The sequence below is a fragment of the Lampetra fluviatilis genome, chromosome 21 (assembly GCF_964198595.1).
Source record: "Lampetra fluviatilis chromosome 21, kcLamFluv1.1, whole genome shotgun sequence".
NCBI classification, from domain to species: Eukaryota; Metazoa; Chordata; class Hyperoartia; order Petromyzontiformes; family Petromyzontidae; genus Lampetra; species Lampetra fluviatilis.
The window spans coordinates 9,305,631-9,321,483 of NC_136295.1; the positions used below are offsets into that span (position 1 = coordinate 9,305,631).

Below are 15,853 nucleotides of genomic sequence, written 5' to 3' on the forward strand. Positions count from 1 at the left end.
CGTCATACTCGAATGGTAAATGCTGTGAGTATACTCTCCAACACACCAGTGTGCTGAACTAGTAACTAGCTGGAATGTGGTGGTAGGTTTAACACTACTTTCATACTAATAGGGTTTTTCCCCTTTTTTCTGGCAAAAAAACTGACACCTTTTGCAAGGAATCATGCTTACATTAACCACAATACTTGCAGTCAAATGCAAACCAAAAAACAATACTCTGATAATTTATGCATTGTCTTTGAAACTGATTGGTCCACACCAGAGACAGCTTTCTTTAGAGCCTAGTCTCATATGGTGTTCGACCAGATGACGCCACAAGGCGCACAGTTCAAAGACAACGCACTATCAGAGTAATGAGAGCTTGGGGTGAGCAGCTAGATCATGGGACCTCCTTTGCCAGTACCAACATATACTAATAGGGTTTTCCCCTTTTTTCTGGCAACAAAACTGACACCTTTTGCAAGGAATCATGCTTACATTAACCACAATACTTGCAGTCAAATGCAAACAAACAAACAAACTCATACGATCGAACCCAACAAAACCCCCTTTTATTATGAAGGGGGAAGACCCAAGGCCAGACTGTGGGGCATATCTTAGAGGTCACGTGTCTACGGTGCAGCAGCTTTGGGTTGTGATAGACGGTAGACCCAGTTAGCCAAGTGTGGTTGGATCAACAGCTTAGGCCTTGATGACATCTTGATCTTGAAATTCCTTTATGAACCCTCTACTGCTTGCCCAACACCAGCATGTGTTTGCTTTTGAAACTAATGTGGTGTGAATTTCTCTCTTTTTATTACACATTTTTTTCAAATATCTCTCCTTCTGCTTATTGTCTTTCAGGTTGACATTTCAATTGAGTTTTTTCAGAGCTTGTTTTGTAAAACCATAAACATGCCTTTCCCCCCCTTCCCTCCAATCTTCCACCGACATCGCATGACGCACCAACACGCACCCACTCGTCCGATGGAAACAGCACTTCCTGCCATGTCACCCATTTCTCATGCTCTGCATGGTATTTCGTTCTTCTTGGTTATTTCGGTAAAGTCACGTAGAAGGGAAATAATACATTATTTTATTATTTCCCTTCTACGTGACTTTACCGAAAGAACCAAGAAGATGAATCCCTGCAGTCACGAAAGCTTTAAATCGAAATATGGTATATCGTTGTTGCCTCTGCCAACAGGAATTAAGAATTTTGCCACGAGCATAAGCGTAGCGTGCATCCGTACGACTATTTAAGACGTTGATGCCATTTTTTATTTCTCTTCTCGATGGGAATTTTTTGTTAACGTGTTGTAAATTTGAGTGTTAAACCAGCAGCCATCACGCATATACAGTCACATCTGTTTGTACAGCGTGCGCTGTGGGTGTGCTTGCACGTTTACGTGAGTGCAGATGGTAGAGGCGCATCAAGTAGCACTCTTTATTATTTACTTGAATATTCTGCGAATTTTAAATTGAAGCAGAGTAGTATTTTTTTTGTCAACGTGTTATTTTCAATAGACCAAAAATCACTGTCTCCCCTTGTGTTTGTGTCCATCTGCCTCTCTCTCTGTCTCTCTGTCTCCCTCTGTATGGCTCTCTATCCCTATCTCCCTGTCTCTCTTGCTATCTTTCCATCTCCCTCATCTTTCTCTTCTGTCTCCCTCTGTGTTTTTCCTTTTCTGATTCCCTGTCTCTCTGTATTTCTGTCTCTCTCCTTTTTGCCTCTGTCTTGTTTCTCAACGTTGTAAGGTCGCGCTCGTTACACACAAAGTGCTTGCCACAAAACACATTCCTGCGGAGGGAGCTGGTAGGAACGTTGGGTTGCTCGGTCAATGGCCAGGGTCAACGGCGGCGTGGTGTATTCCGCAAATATGGCCGACTATGAGGGCGGGCACAAGCCGGCGTGAGTAGGTTAAACGTTGAGTTTTATAAGGGCACCACGGGGTGACCAGCCCCTCCCCACCCTCCCCTCTCCACCCAGCCCCACCCCTACCATTTTTGGATTCACGACGGACGGACGGACACAATAATCCCCTGTGGGCAGGTGTAACCAGGATGTTCCTACCAGTATTAACCACAATACCATTCATATGTCGTCAAGGAGCATACACCATCATGCAAACTGCTGCCACACTCGCAGCAGCTTGTGGCTCGCCATTGAACAAAGATGGTCACTGGATCACGTGCTTTCAAATGCGCTTCTGCAGCCGTCTGGAATGCTCTTCCATCCAATATTAGGAAGCCACTGGAGCTATTAACTTTTAAATCTAGATTTGAAACAAATTTCTTAGAACTGCTTTCACCGCACCTCCGTTTAGCACGGTTGGCTGCGTACGGGGCGAAATAAGTTCAACATACATACATATCTACTGATTTCGGTTTCCCTGTGTCTCTGTCTTTCTTGCTGCCTCACCATTTGTTCCTGGTGAGGGTTGTTGTTGCTGCTGTTGCAGCTCCCATTCTCTGCGCTCCCCACATTCTTTCCCACCCTGCAGCAATGCCGTCATGGTCACATGACGGATGGCCTCGCAGTGCTCAAAGCTAATATTCAGCTCCGTATATTTTGCTTGCTTCAAATTGGCTGAGCACAAATTAAAAAAAAACAGGCAGTATTTGGCGAGTGCCCCCCTAATATATGGACACTTTTTTTTGCAGGTAAGGCCCAATGAGCTCTATAGCTTTTTTCAGAAGCGACCCGGCCACAAATGATATCTCAATGAAGTGGCTTATCACGTGGTAATTTATAGGAGCCAAAAACTCTATATGCATGTTTCTAAATGTGTAGGGATAAACCGGAGAAAAATCCACGCGACCACAAGGAGAACATGCAATGTCCAAATATGCAGGCATCAGGGTCGGGACCGAACCCACGAGCTAGTTAACATATCGTCACCGTGGCGCCCTTTTGATTCCTGGCCCTGGCTAAAATCAGTGGCAGGTGACATTTGAACCAGTCCTGGGCATCCCATCTTTCCCAACCCCCGCTCAGCATGGTGAAGTGTGGTCAAACAACCTTCATCCAGCAGTATATTGATGAAGGGCTGTACATTATTGGTATTTATGCAAGAAAATAGAAGACCATTAAGTAGGTTGAATAAACCTGGCATCACACGACCCGGGCAGCCCATCATCCAGCAGTGGATAGAGAATCGCTGCTGCTGATAATGATGATGAATAATAAAGGTAAAGGTGCAGCCCGTCAATTACTTGCTCACGCCACTGCTGGCAGGAAGGGCTTCTACGCGAGTGAGGTTTAGAGGGTCTACTCTTCTACGTTGACCGGACACATTTAAATATTTTTGTGTATTGTTTGTCGTTGTAATTTTCTGACCCGCCCATGCTGGATCTATTTGAAAAGTTGCTTGAAAGCTCATTGGATTTTTCCAGGATAAATAAAGATTCTGATTCTGAAGTATGAGTATCCACACTTCACTCCCCCGTGTGCTTTATGTGGGTTAAATGCAAAGGCAACTTGGTGAATCTGAGCACTTAAAATGGTCCTTCTGCGTATGTTTTTTTGATGGTCAAGCTGCATGTTTATTGTGTTCAGTGATGTGTGTGCATGCGTCTTTGTTTTTTCCCCCAGACTCAAGCCATTGCTCACTTCAAAGGAAACAAGCATGCCAAGAGACTCAAATCACTCGAGGGTGGAATGCACAAACAGAGTAAAAGTTCTGGCAAAGATGAAGTTAAGCGGAACGGAGCATCTAAACCTGACTCTATGGGCAATAAAGGCCCCAACAAAGCGATAAAAAAGATACCAAAGTACAACAGTAAGCCGCATTCCTTGTTCTTAAAACATTAATTTGCAGATTTTTTTTTGTGTTCAAGTAATTTGTTTAAAAATAAATTGAGCTGGCAATAAATCGTTCAAGTGGTTCTGGTAAGCACGAGATGATATATATTGCATCAGTCTGTTTAATCTTCTCATTACCACACGTGGAATATGCCACTGCTTAAATACAGCGGCTTAAAATTAACTTGGCCAAGTGGCTCAGTGGGAGGGCGAGTGGTTCACATTCGGAAAGTTTTGCATTAATATTTTGGTCAGGAGCCGACTCCACTCATCTTCTCTGGGGTCGATAAAATAACTACCACTTTGTGGTAGACTCACCCCCCCCCCCCATCATGTGGATGAGAGAGATGACTGAGAAACTCGCTCCCACCGTGCCAATGCTCAGATGAGCAAGAAATCGCTGTGAATTTGACTTTTTAAGTACTGTTAAACTTTCTATGCATGAATAATATATATTTTAGTTATATATATGAGGAAAAAAAATTCGCACAAATGTTATTACCGTAGTATTTTATCAACAGCTAATATTGGACTCGGGGGGGGGGAGGTGGATGGGCAAGTGTTGTGCAACAAAAAAATATAAGGCCCGTATAATTTTGTGAAGGAATGACGATTTCTCAGGAAATGGATCTGGCAACCATTGGTGTGAAAATGATGTAGGCGTTTAGAGTTGCGTAGCAATCATTGTGGCTGCCAAGAAAAAAACATATTTGGCTGAAATTTGCTTTACTTCATAAATAATTGAAGGGTTTTTTTGGTGTGAAATTGTTCCCTCCAGTCTCGCCAGCTATCAACTTTCTGGCAATAATCGAGCTGGTTTTGCATCACACGATGCTTTACAAATATGACGATGGGGCAAACTTAATAATGGAGCTGTCATAGAGTCTGTGTAGTTAACTCGGAATGTTTCCATAGTGGCACATTCTGGCTTCTCTACTCACATTGTGCATTCTTTTTGGATTGATCTTCAGAGAGTTCTATCATCCGCCTACCTTTATCAACTCGTTTTATTTCGATTTAATCCCACAACGAAACCCATAGTGCGGTTTATATATGTGTGTTTTCATTAATGAATATATAAGTAGTGACACGTGTTAGCTTGTTTGCATTAACAGGTGTTTATTGTTCATTAGGGAGCAGTTAAGGAACATTGCCAATGTAATATTTCACTTATGCAGAGTGAACAAAAATATATCCATGAACTTAATTACGTGAAACCAAGAGCGTCTTGAGTGGTGTGACAATGGTATTTTAGTTTTCACACTGAATTATATTTTAAATTCATACGAAATTATGATGATGCCGATGATTATGGTGACGATGATTCAATTTTTAGACGCCTGCACAATTAATACGCCGATCAAAACATTGCTTTTGACATGTGAGAAAAGTAATATTAAATATGTAAATTGCCTGCCTAATTACATTAGTTGTTATTGTATATCGCAAATCTTGGTATTTATCTCGTGGGGCCTCTATGTTTCAAAGTCCCAAGGTACGCTGTGTGCATGTGATCGTGTCACCTTAGTCTATTTACAAAACCAGAATGACTAATAAAGGTGTATCACCTCAGGATACAATTAAATCTACAATCAGTTGGTCAAAGGCTTGTACTAAGCAGACTGAATTTCTTATTAGATGCTGCATTTTTTATTAAGCACTTAAATATTGCCAGTTTCCAGGGAAATCAGGCATTTATGAGAAAGGTTTGTTTATTTATTTTATAATCGAAATTCCCCTTTTGAATTTAAACAGATTGCGTCATTGAGAAGGGCCTATGGGAATTGACAAAAACAAAACTTTCGCTTCATGCTGGTTCGGTGAAAATAATAAGCAAATATGAAATGTCTCAAATGTACTCAACAATGATGTGTAATGGCCCATTAATGCTAGAAACGTTGGTAAAGATGCAGCCATGCCATGTCTTGCTTCTGCCACAACTGTCGAAAGAGCCTCCATGAGATGGAGCTCCTGGGAACCACTCCACAGGGCATTTTCGCCACCTCTTCCACGCTTTACCCCACCACACTCGACCCACCGATTGACTAATTGCCGTGGACACCACGTATTCTGCCGAACGGAAAGACGCAGTGGCATTTTAGAAACGTGCCCATCGTTCTAACAGCCGTGGCTGTCAAATTGAACCGATGATCTCTAGTGCGGTAACCATTCTTCCACAGCAGCATCTTATATTTTGAGGAATTCTTAAATGTTCAGGTTTTCCTTGCACTCGTTGAATAGATTATATTGTTAATTCTCTCACTTGATTTTCAGTGAAATCAATGAATCTCAATGTCGGGAGAGAGACGCACGGCGCGGGGAGAGCGGTAGCAGAGCTGGACACCGCGGATAAACCCTCGTCCCCAAGTACTGCCTCGGGTGACAACGGCAAGCTACCACAGCCGGATCCAGCCTCTGCCTCTGGTGGAGGAGTTGGAGGAGTAGCAGCAGCAGCAGGAGGAGGAGGAGGAGGTTTAGAAGGAGGAGGAGAAGGAGGTGGAAGCAGTAGCAGCAGCATCAGCAGTGTGAACAGTGGCACAGCCACGCTGGGCACGGAGACGGAGGACGAGAAATCGAAGCGCCTCCTCTACTGCTCCCTGTGCAAGGTGGTGGTCAACTCGCAGTCACAGCTGGATGCTCATAACAACGGTGAGCCAGACACGTGGACATTAGCGGTCGACGAAGTGAACGTTTAAAGCCCCGCTGGTGGAAGGGCCTCCACTGCAGGCAGCTCTAGAGGCTATTTTGGCCCCCCTCTTCTATGCTACCCAGACATCTTATTAGAAGGAGTGTGAGTACAGAGACAAAGCTCCCCCGTATAGCCTTAACAGACTGTTGGGGCAAGTGCCGTTAGCGAGCACCTATGAAGGCCGGCACGGCACACGAGGGGGTGGGTGGCCAGCACCACGCCCGACCGCCTTTGTCTCCCTAGGAGCGATGTTTACACACCACACCAGGTACTAATTTGAGTCTGAGTCGACCTAGGGGGAGGCCCAGGACCAGTTCACTGGTGTTGGCCGTGAGCGGGAATCGAACTCGGGTCGCAGGGTTCGTAGCGCAGCGTAGCGCTAACCGCTCCCCGCCTACCGCTCTCCGCACTTTACCTCAGCATGCGTGACCTGCCGATCGACAGGTCATTTACCCATTTACAGTATTACCCATTTATTACCAATTTTTACCACTGGGTGGGCAGAGGCGAGCGGGTATAAAGACCTTTTGCACCGAGTGTTTCGACTCCCGTGCAGGAAGTTTGGCTTTAACCGCCAACCTCCGGATTTGCAAGTTCTGCGTGCTAACCCAGTATAGCACCATGGCAGAAAACCCAGGGCATTGATGGCGGTGCTTAAAATGTATCCCATAACATATACACTGTGTGCTTAACGGATGAAAGATTCTTATGGGGTTTGTAGATGATTATTTTCATGATTTGAAAACGTTACAGGAGTGGTCAAAATATTTCAGCAAAATGCCTAGACAAGCAATAACATGACTTAAAGCTTTCGTGACTGCAGGAATTCATATTCTTTGGCTCTTTCGGTGAAGCCACGATCTACGTGGCTTTACCGAAAGACCCAAAGAATAAGCAATAACGTGTTGATGTCATAATAGGTCTGAGAAGCTTTGGCAAATGTCAACAATGAGTGGTGTTTAACACAAGTGTAATAATTTCTTCATTCATACTCTGCACGATGCCTACGACATGACGGGAACGCAAATCGCTTCGCGTTCACGATAACGACAAAAACGTTCGTCTGCTTTTTTTTTCATTTAAAGGTGTCAAGCACAAGACGATGTTTGAAGCGTGGAGTGGTGGCGGTTCCATAAGAGCATTTCCCAGGCCGGGCTGCAAAGTCAGCAGCCAGAATGGCAGCGCCGCAGGCTTCGGCCTTCAAGACAAGACCTTTTACTGCGAGATCTGCGACGTCCACGTGAATTCGGAGACGCAGCTGAAGCAGGTGTGCCTTTCTGCCCCCCGGGAAGCTGTATATATAGAGACGTCCGTCAATGTGACGTGTGGTCACCTTATAGATGTCGGTAGACTGTAAGGTTTTTGGACAAATACTCGTGGCTAACGTTTGGTTAAAGGTAAAGGTGCAGCCCTGAAATATTATGCTCAGGCAAACTGCCTGTTGTTTTTGTTTTTTACAAAAAAAAACGCTTTAGTGTTGTCAGTTTATAGAGGGATGCATTCATTTATTATATATATTTTATCCGCTCCGTATTTTCCGATTGGATTTTTACCTTTTTTCATCATTGAACATGGACTATGGGCGGTCGATGAAAGACTGCCGCTTCAAGCTGCTCAGTAAAAATAATAAGTAAATGTTTACATCTCTTAAATGTACTTGGCAACAATGCGCAATGGCACATTCTAGGGTTAAAATCCATGGTGATGGTAGACTTGCAGCCCTGTGATTGCAGAGGGAAGCGTCTTCGATAAAGAGAGCTCTTGAAAGCCCCTCGAGAAACGGTATTTCTCATACTCTTGCACACTGGCTCGACATTTTGGAACAAGTGGTAGTACCCACACTTTACCCCACCGTATGTGACCTGCCAATCGACTAACTGTTCCTGTAGTGTTTTGCAGGGAAAAAAAGTATCCGATATGTAATGCTTTAAAAATGCGGCACCGATATGCATCGATCATTAATTTAATAACGAGGTTTCATTATGCCTCGTCAATTTCTTCAGTGCAATTTAGTGACGTCAGATTCGCAGTGTTTGTACTGAACAGTTTGCGGATGAAACGGGCATATCCCACAACTCTTGATAGCAACCAGGGTGCACAGACGCATGTAATATTGTACGGCCGTTTGTCACCGCAGCATATCACGAGCAGGAGACACAAAGACCGATCTGCGGGCAAACCTCCAAAACCAAAATTTTCTCCATATAACAAGCAACATCGCCACTCCGGCCCTGTCACGGTAAGTTCCAGATGGACAGTCACATATTCCACATTGTGGACTACCCGACTAAATGATCATCTAAACACAATTTTTCATACCATTGTGTTTTGTTAAGGTTATTGTTTGTAGCATGAATTTTGTCTCTTAATTGCATGCATCTTGAATATATCAAACTCTGATAGAAATGTCGTGCTTGTAGAGTTAAAATTATATCCTTTTAACTTTTCACTAATGCCAGTGGTGACTAGGATTTCTACCTGTCCTGATTTACCCCGGATCGTCCTAAATTTAAGGAATCTGTCCTGTGTAATCAGTAAGTCTTTTCGGGACATCGCGCGTCTCGAATTTGCCAGTTTATCAGTTGCATCACAATGAATCTTGACTTAAAGCTTTCGTGACTGCAGGAATTCATATTCTTTGGGTCTTTCGGTAAAGTCACGTAGATAGTTTCAAAGAAAATAACAAAAAAAATAACAAAAAACTACGACGATCGCTTGTGTTGAGATCGAAACGTCGTAGTTTTTGGTTATTTTTTAGTTATTTTCGTTGAACCTATCTACGTGACTTTACCGAAAGACCCAAACAAAACGCATCACAATACACCACTTACGACAAAGCATGTAAATTTAGTCCTCTCCTCTCCCAGTGTTCGAGAAATTGTAGGTATTATTCTTCCCACGATGTGTTCCGGTCGTTTCGTATCGCAACCGAATGGCGACCATAAAAAAAACAATCCATAATTCTGCCTCCGATCCAATACGATTCCAATTGTTTATGCTGTGTGCAAACAAACAAACAGGCAGGCAAGGTCTCCTTTGCGAGAGACCTCCGCGGCAAGCCTCTGGCATTCCTTCCAGCTTCCCTGGCCGCTGCGGCCGCAGCCGCCGCAGCGGCCAACCCGCTGGGCCTGGCTCCAGGGCCGCCCAACTCGTCCGCTCCATCGATCTTCACGTCGTCCCCGCTCGGAGTGGGCCAGCCATCAGCCATGCTGAGGCCTTCCCCGGGACCCATTAGGCAAGCTCACGGCTCTTTTCTTTTCGCACCTTACTGAGAACATTCCACGCGGGAGTCCCTGTTCGCTGTGTGCACTGTGTGTTAATTCTAGATTTGAAGCTTTCGTGACTGCAAGGATTCATATTCTTAGGTTTTTTTCGGTAAAGTCACGTAGGTAAAAAATTAAAATTTATAAAAGTAAAATAAAAAAAATCACGACGTTTCGGAGGCTATCGTGCTGTGACTGTTCCACCTGAAGACGGAAGCTTGTGTTGCCTCCGAAACGTCGTGATTTTTATGTATATTTTACTTTTATTAATTTTAATTTTTTACCTACGTGACTTTACCGAAAAAACCTAAGAATATGCACTGTGTGTGTGTGTGTGCTCCTGCTGCTGCTGGTGGTCACATCACACCACCCATCGTTTGTGCGCCGTGCCAAACTTCATAAGTGCTTGCTGACAGTATTAGCTCCAAACGGCATATTAGAGCTACGAGGGGGGTGTGGGGGGGGGGTTCTTTGTCCTGCTTCTTATTCTAGGCAACAACACAAAATGAAAACACGTAAAAGCAATACTCCATTTGTGTGTCCTCACGTACGTGCAAATGTGTTTTAGCACAACAACCTGCTGGCTTTGCAGAACAATATTATCCAGCAGCATTTGTTCCAGCAAGCAAACTCTGGATAGTTATCGACAATCTGGGTCTCATCAGCAGAACCCATCACCAACAGAAGGTTGAAACCAGCCCAGAGTCTTCCTCGAACAATTACTGCTGGATATCGGTCTGGAAGGCCAACAGACTAAAACATTTATCAGTTTTTATTTCATATGTGGAGATACAGTATGGAGTTTTGCTTTTACATTATTGTATAATTGATGCCCCACAAAAATGCTTAATGAGTTTGCATACAAAACAAAAGTCTCTTAGAATTAAACATATGGTAGCATATTGAATTCCAATGGCCATGCTTCTATTATATTATGGATGGCATATTCTGAATTTAGCGTTTATTTTATAATGCCCAGCAAAATGCCTGGTTCGTGCGCACATATAATATCGTAATTTGATTGTTGTCTAAGATTTACCACGAGGTAATATTTCGTTTATGCGCAAGGGCATCATGCTGCGTATGACACACTCGTGACATTTGTACGATGCGAATTATCGACGGTGTTTTGTTGTTCCCCATCTGCACAACATTTCCCAGTGCTTCGTTATTTCAGAGCTTGCTCTGTGTCAGCACACATTGCCAGCAAAAAAGAGACCCATTCGGTCTTTATGGACATGCCTATTGTGCAGTGTCTGCACGAAAACACTATCCAACTTTAAAAAAAAAAACGTCTCACTTAAAAAAAAGGACAAACATAAATTAAAGGACGTGACGTTGAATTGAACCATCCGCGTCTACCTTTTTTTTTTCACCCGACAACATTTATCCTGCTCGTGCTCGCTCGTCTTCTCGAGATGCACGTCTGTGGCATTTGTAAAACAACAAAAAAAAGACGTCAACGGCACGGTTGTTATTCCACCCCGGTTGGCTTTGAAATCGCTGTCTGAGCTGGTTTGCATCTGATCTTCGTGACCTTGGGAAACAAAGCGTTGGCTCCTTCTGTTCACTCAGCGCTACAGCTGGTTCGTCGAAATGGTGGGGCAAAAAAAAATATCGCAGTGTTTCACTGGGACTTTGTAGAGCCAATTTTCCTCGGCGTCCTTGTTAAGCGCAACGCCTCTGCCGCTGCACAGACGGAAATCCAAACCCGCAGATGCGTGTATGAAAGTAAATCTATTTGCATACAGTACTTCTTAACGTTTGCCACCTTTGTGAAGATGCCAGGAGCTAAAAATCTCATTAGTGTCGGTGAATTTCTTTCAGAGATCACAATGGCTTTAATTAGTAAATGGATCATGCCGCGATTAATGATCCTGAACTTGGAATTAGGACTGGGAAGTGAGTGCATATGGTTGGAGAGAAATAATGATATCATTTTAATAAAGAGTAAATGTGGAACGTTGAGCCATATAGCTTTTATTGGTTTCATTTATTATAGTACAGTATGATATTTACAGTATGGTATTTACAGTATGGAATGAACCACTGGTGGACAATTAGAGTATACAAATGATTTAAAACACTAAATTTAGCTGACATCTAATAGCTAATAACTTGATCATCCAGTATAGTATTTACTATTATATAAGTGATGGGGTTGATATGGTATTTGCTTACTTGTAAAGTCCACCTTTGGAAACAGGCGGGAGAGGTGCAATGTTTAATACCTTGTAAATTACCCTGAGACCCGATTATATGTAAGGCTGTGTAAATGTAAACAGTAATGATTAACAACAACAACAACATGTTTTAAAGCGCAAGTTTTTATTGCTTTCACACTTTGCTACACACATGTTCATAAAGCAGTATCCATGATTGTGTAAACTGTGTCCCCCCACATGGATGTTTGATTAGATACATGAGCACCTGTTCATTGTAGACAGTTATAAATGCAACGTGCTCTGATGCAATTTATTGAGACCCTGTAACTTAGCAATGATGGTTTATTAAATATGCATAGTTTCGGTTGGCCCGGTAACTCAGACCTCAGAACAATGAGCTGGCACCGCTGAGGGCCTGGGTTTGAAGGCTTTTGGTTAGACCGGGTCCTCAAGTCTAATGAGTTGACGGTCTCTGCCCGGTCACCAATTACTCCTCCACCAAAAAAAAAGGTCGCGTGAAATGTGGTTGCTGTAGTCAATTCGGCTTAAATTCCAGCTCAGAGAATGAAAATATCAGATTAAATGTCATTCTCAAACCACACTCTCACATGCAGAGCAAGTGGAAAGCGCTGCTCTCTACTGTGTGTGGATCAGAGGTCCACGGAACGGATCTTGTCAGGTTTTTTCTCTGTGATATCCCACTCGTGTGGGCTGTTGTCCGACAGGAAGAGTTGCACTGCTGTGTGAGAGACCCCAAAGGTTAGTCACATGACGTGACGCCAATGGCACAAACGGGATAACATTGGGGGGGGGGGGGGGGGTAGGGGACATTTAATAGACACAAGAACATCCACAGTTAATCTCAGTGATGTGTAATTATTATTAAATCGTCTGGTTCTACTTTCATGCAAATTTGGTGTGCAAAGTACGATATGTATCTTGTGAATGTGTGAAATGTAGATTCTTATCTGCTGGAATTTTTGACGTTATGGACCCTAAATACCTTATCTAGAAAGAATATAGCAATCATAATTGCAAGGACATACACATTCTTATGCTTGGCATAAGTTTAATATTTCCCAATAATGTTATAAATGAAATCATACGCTTATCTACGTAAATATATTCACGATTCATTATTATTTTATTTTTTCAAAAGCAAACTCAGAAAAACGTTGGTCAACATCTGGGCTGTATAATCCTAACTGACAGATATTTAACCACACATTAAAATTAACAAATGCTTTCAGAAAGAAAATATACAATAGGTTGTACCTTAAATTTTGTAGATATTACTACTTTTTTCATTTAAAAAATCTTATATTTCTATGTCTGATTTGCCTTTTTAATGTTACAAATTAATTTTTTTTAGATTAATTTTGCACAAGTACTTGTTTTTGGCTTCTTTTTTGCAGGTGCAAAACATGATGGGATTTTTGTGACAATTGTGTACATTATATTTTGGAATTGTGTTATATTTAATATTGTATTTTGAAAACGATGTGAATAATACTAATAATAAATGCAACTGGCTTTACAAAAGACACAAATGTACGCTCATGGCCAGGGTCAGGTCTTGCAAATGCTGTGGCATTGTAAAGACAAAAATCAGCTCGTCAACGACCGTGCATTGCTACTGACATGGTTCATGTCTTGTTCATGTGTATTCAAAGCATAAAAAGCAATAAATGTTATAAATTTGTGTATATACTTTCTACGAGAAGAAAAAGTCAATTATATTTCACAAAGGTGTCGCTATATATATTCCTCTGAGCAACACGCATAACCGCTAATAATTTTGAATTGAAAACAAAATGAAGAGTTTTATAACATCGCCCACGGAGATACAGCGGTCCTTTGCTTGTACAACAAATGACTGCACGGGACCAAATGTGGATTTATATATAGAGTAAATATATATAATGTTTCGAATCGCATCATATAGACGATACGATTGTGCATTACGTAAGTAGAACACATCTTTTGGTGCCAGTGTTTTGCTGCTTTTGTGGATGTTTTTTTCATTGTCTACTTGTCCTGAAACGAGGCAGAAACCATCGTCAATTTGATGGATTTCAACTTAATTTAGCACACAAATAAGAACACTATATTGTATATGAGCACCATAAGTTGTGCTTTGCAATGATAAAAACAGCGGGTTTTTTCTTTCTTCAAAAAGCTATCTTCAGTTGCATCTTTGTCAATCATACAACCGTGCATCAAGTTTTTTGTGCTGTACAAAAACCGAATATGGTGTAATTAAAAAGCCAGTGTAATGGTTGTACATGTTGTACATTGCTTAATGTGTTAGGACCATTATTTTTTATTAGTGAATGGACCACTGCATTGTTGAATTAGTGGAACTGAAGTTTAATAAAGATGTGATTGTGCGACAAACCGTCTGGTGGAATTTGTAAGCGCCTCATTTGCACGTTACAATACATCAATCTGTACGTGAACAAAACAAACACCTAAAAAACACTGCCCACTAGGAGCGCTCTACGCACAAATTATACTGGTAGGAACCTCCTGGTTACACCAGCCCACAGCGGATTATTGTGTCCGTCCATCCGTCGTGCAGGGAGGGGCTGGGTGGGGAAGGAGGGGCTGGGTGGGGAGGGGCTGGGTGGGGAGGGTGGGGAAGGGCTGGGTGGGGAGGGTGGGGTGGGGAGGGGCTGGGCTGGGTGGGGGGTGGGAGGGGTAGGGCTGGGTGGGGGGGAGCTGGTCACCCCGTGGTGCCCTTATAAAACTCAACGTTTAACCTACTCACGCCGGCTTGTGACCGCCCTCACAGTCGGCCATATTTGCGGAATACACCACGCCGCCGTTGACCCTGGCCATTGACCGAGCAACCCAACGTTCCTACCAGCTCCCTCCGCAGGAATGTGTTTTTGGACGTCGGAGGGATTTTTAAATATATTCCCAGTCACATAGAAGAGATCTAGACAAGGGAAGTGTAGAAGAAAATTGGAGATGTAGGGAAATCAGAAAAGAGAGATACGGCCAAGATAGATTCGAGAGATTAATTGGCATCACATGTTATTTATATTTTGCTTGTAATAACTACTGGTGTTATCTGCTAATGAAATACACAGCTGTGGAATCGTGTTAAATGTACACCGTGAAGATGATGCAAGGAGAAGAATCGATCTTCTCTTTGCCCTGACAAAAGACTAGGCCAAAAAAGAAGGATGTCTCTGGTGTAGACCAATGAGTTGCAAAGACAATGAATACATTATCAGAGTTTGTTTGCATGTTCACCGCAAGTCCGTGTGGTTAACGTAGACTTGATTCCGTGCATAAGGTATATATTTGGTCTTTGAACATCTGAATACCTTTTTGATTTAAAGGTATCGTGACTGCAGGGATTCATATTCTTGGTTCTTTCGGTAAAGTCACGTAGAAGGGAAACAATAAAATAATACAAATATAAAACAATACAATTCTCACGACGTTTCGATTGCAACACAAGCAATCATCATCAGGTGTGAAAACCACAGCAAGAAAATTTGAAATGAGTGGCGAGTTTTTTTTTACGTTAAAAAAACGCCACTTTTTTCAAATTTTCACAACGTGTAAATAAGAACCACAGCAAGAAAATTTGAAAAAAAGTGGCGGGTTTGTTTAACGTAAAAAAAAAAATTCTTGCTATGGTTTTCACACCTGATGATGATTGCTTGTGTGGCAATCGAAACGTCGTGATAATTTTATGGTTTTATAATTTTATTGTTTCCCTTCTACGTGACTTTACCGAAAGAACCAATAATATCTTAATACCTGTTTTATTTCCAGAAAAGGTAAAACCTATTCTTATTTTTCATACTTTGATACTGACAAAAAATGTCCCATAATGCACTTCACAGATTGTCAACCACCAAACAACGACATTAGAAAGTGCAGTGTTTGGTTTTTGCAAAGCCCACTTAAAAAGTTGAAGCACTAATTAGTTTGA

General features: G+C 42.3%; 1 protein-coding gene across 1 annotated transcript in view; it reads left to right on the top strand.

Moving 5' to 3' along the window:
* LOC144938212 (zinc finger protein 385D-like) overlaps positions 1 to 10,428 on the top strand; it is a 107,632-nt gene extending 97,204 nt beyond the window's left edge. The window contains exons 5-9 of the mRNA XM_078866028.1: positions 3,575 to 3,761; positions 6,059 to 6,433; positions 7,559 to 7,740; positions 8,611 to 8,712; positions 9,494 to 10,428. Of these exons, the coding sequence (XP_078722154.1) occupies positions 3,575 to 3,761; positions 6,059 to 6,433; positions 7,559 to 7,740; positions 8,611 to 8,712; positions 9,494 to 9,745 (1,098 nt within the window). The 3' untranslated portion in view covers positions 9,746 to 10,428. The remainder of the gene's footprint in view (positions 1 to 3,574; positions 3,762 to 6,058; positions 6,434 to 7,558; positions 7,741 to 8,610; positions 8,713 to 9,493) is intronic.
* Positions 10,429 to 15,853: the final 5,425 nt, after the last annotated feature.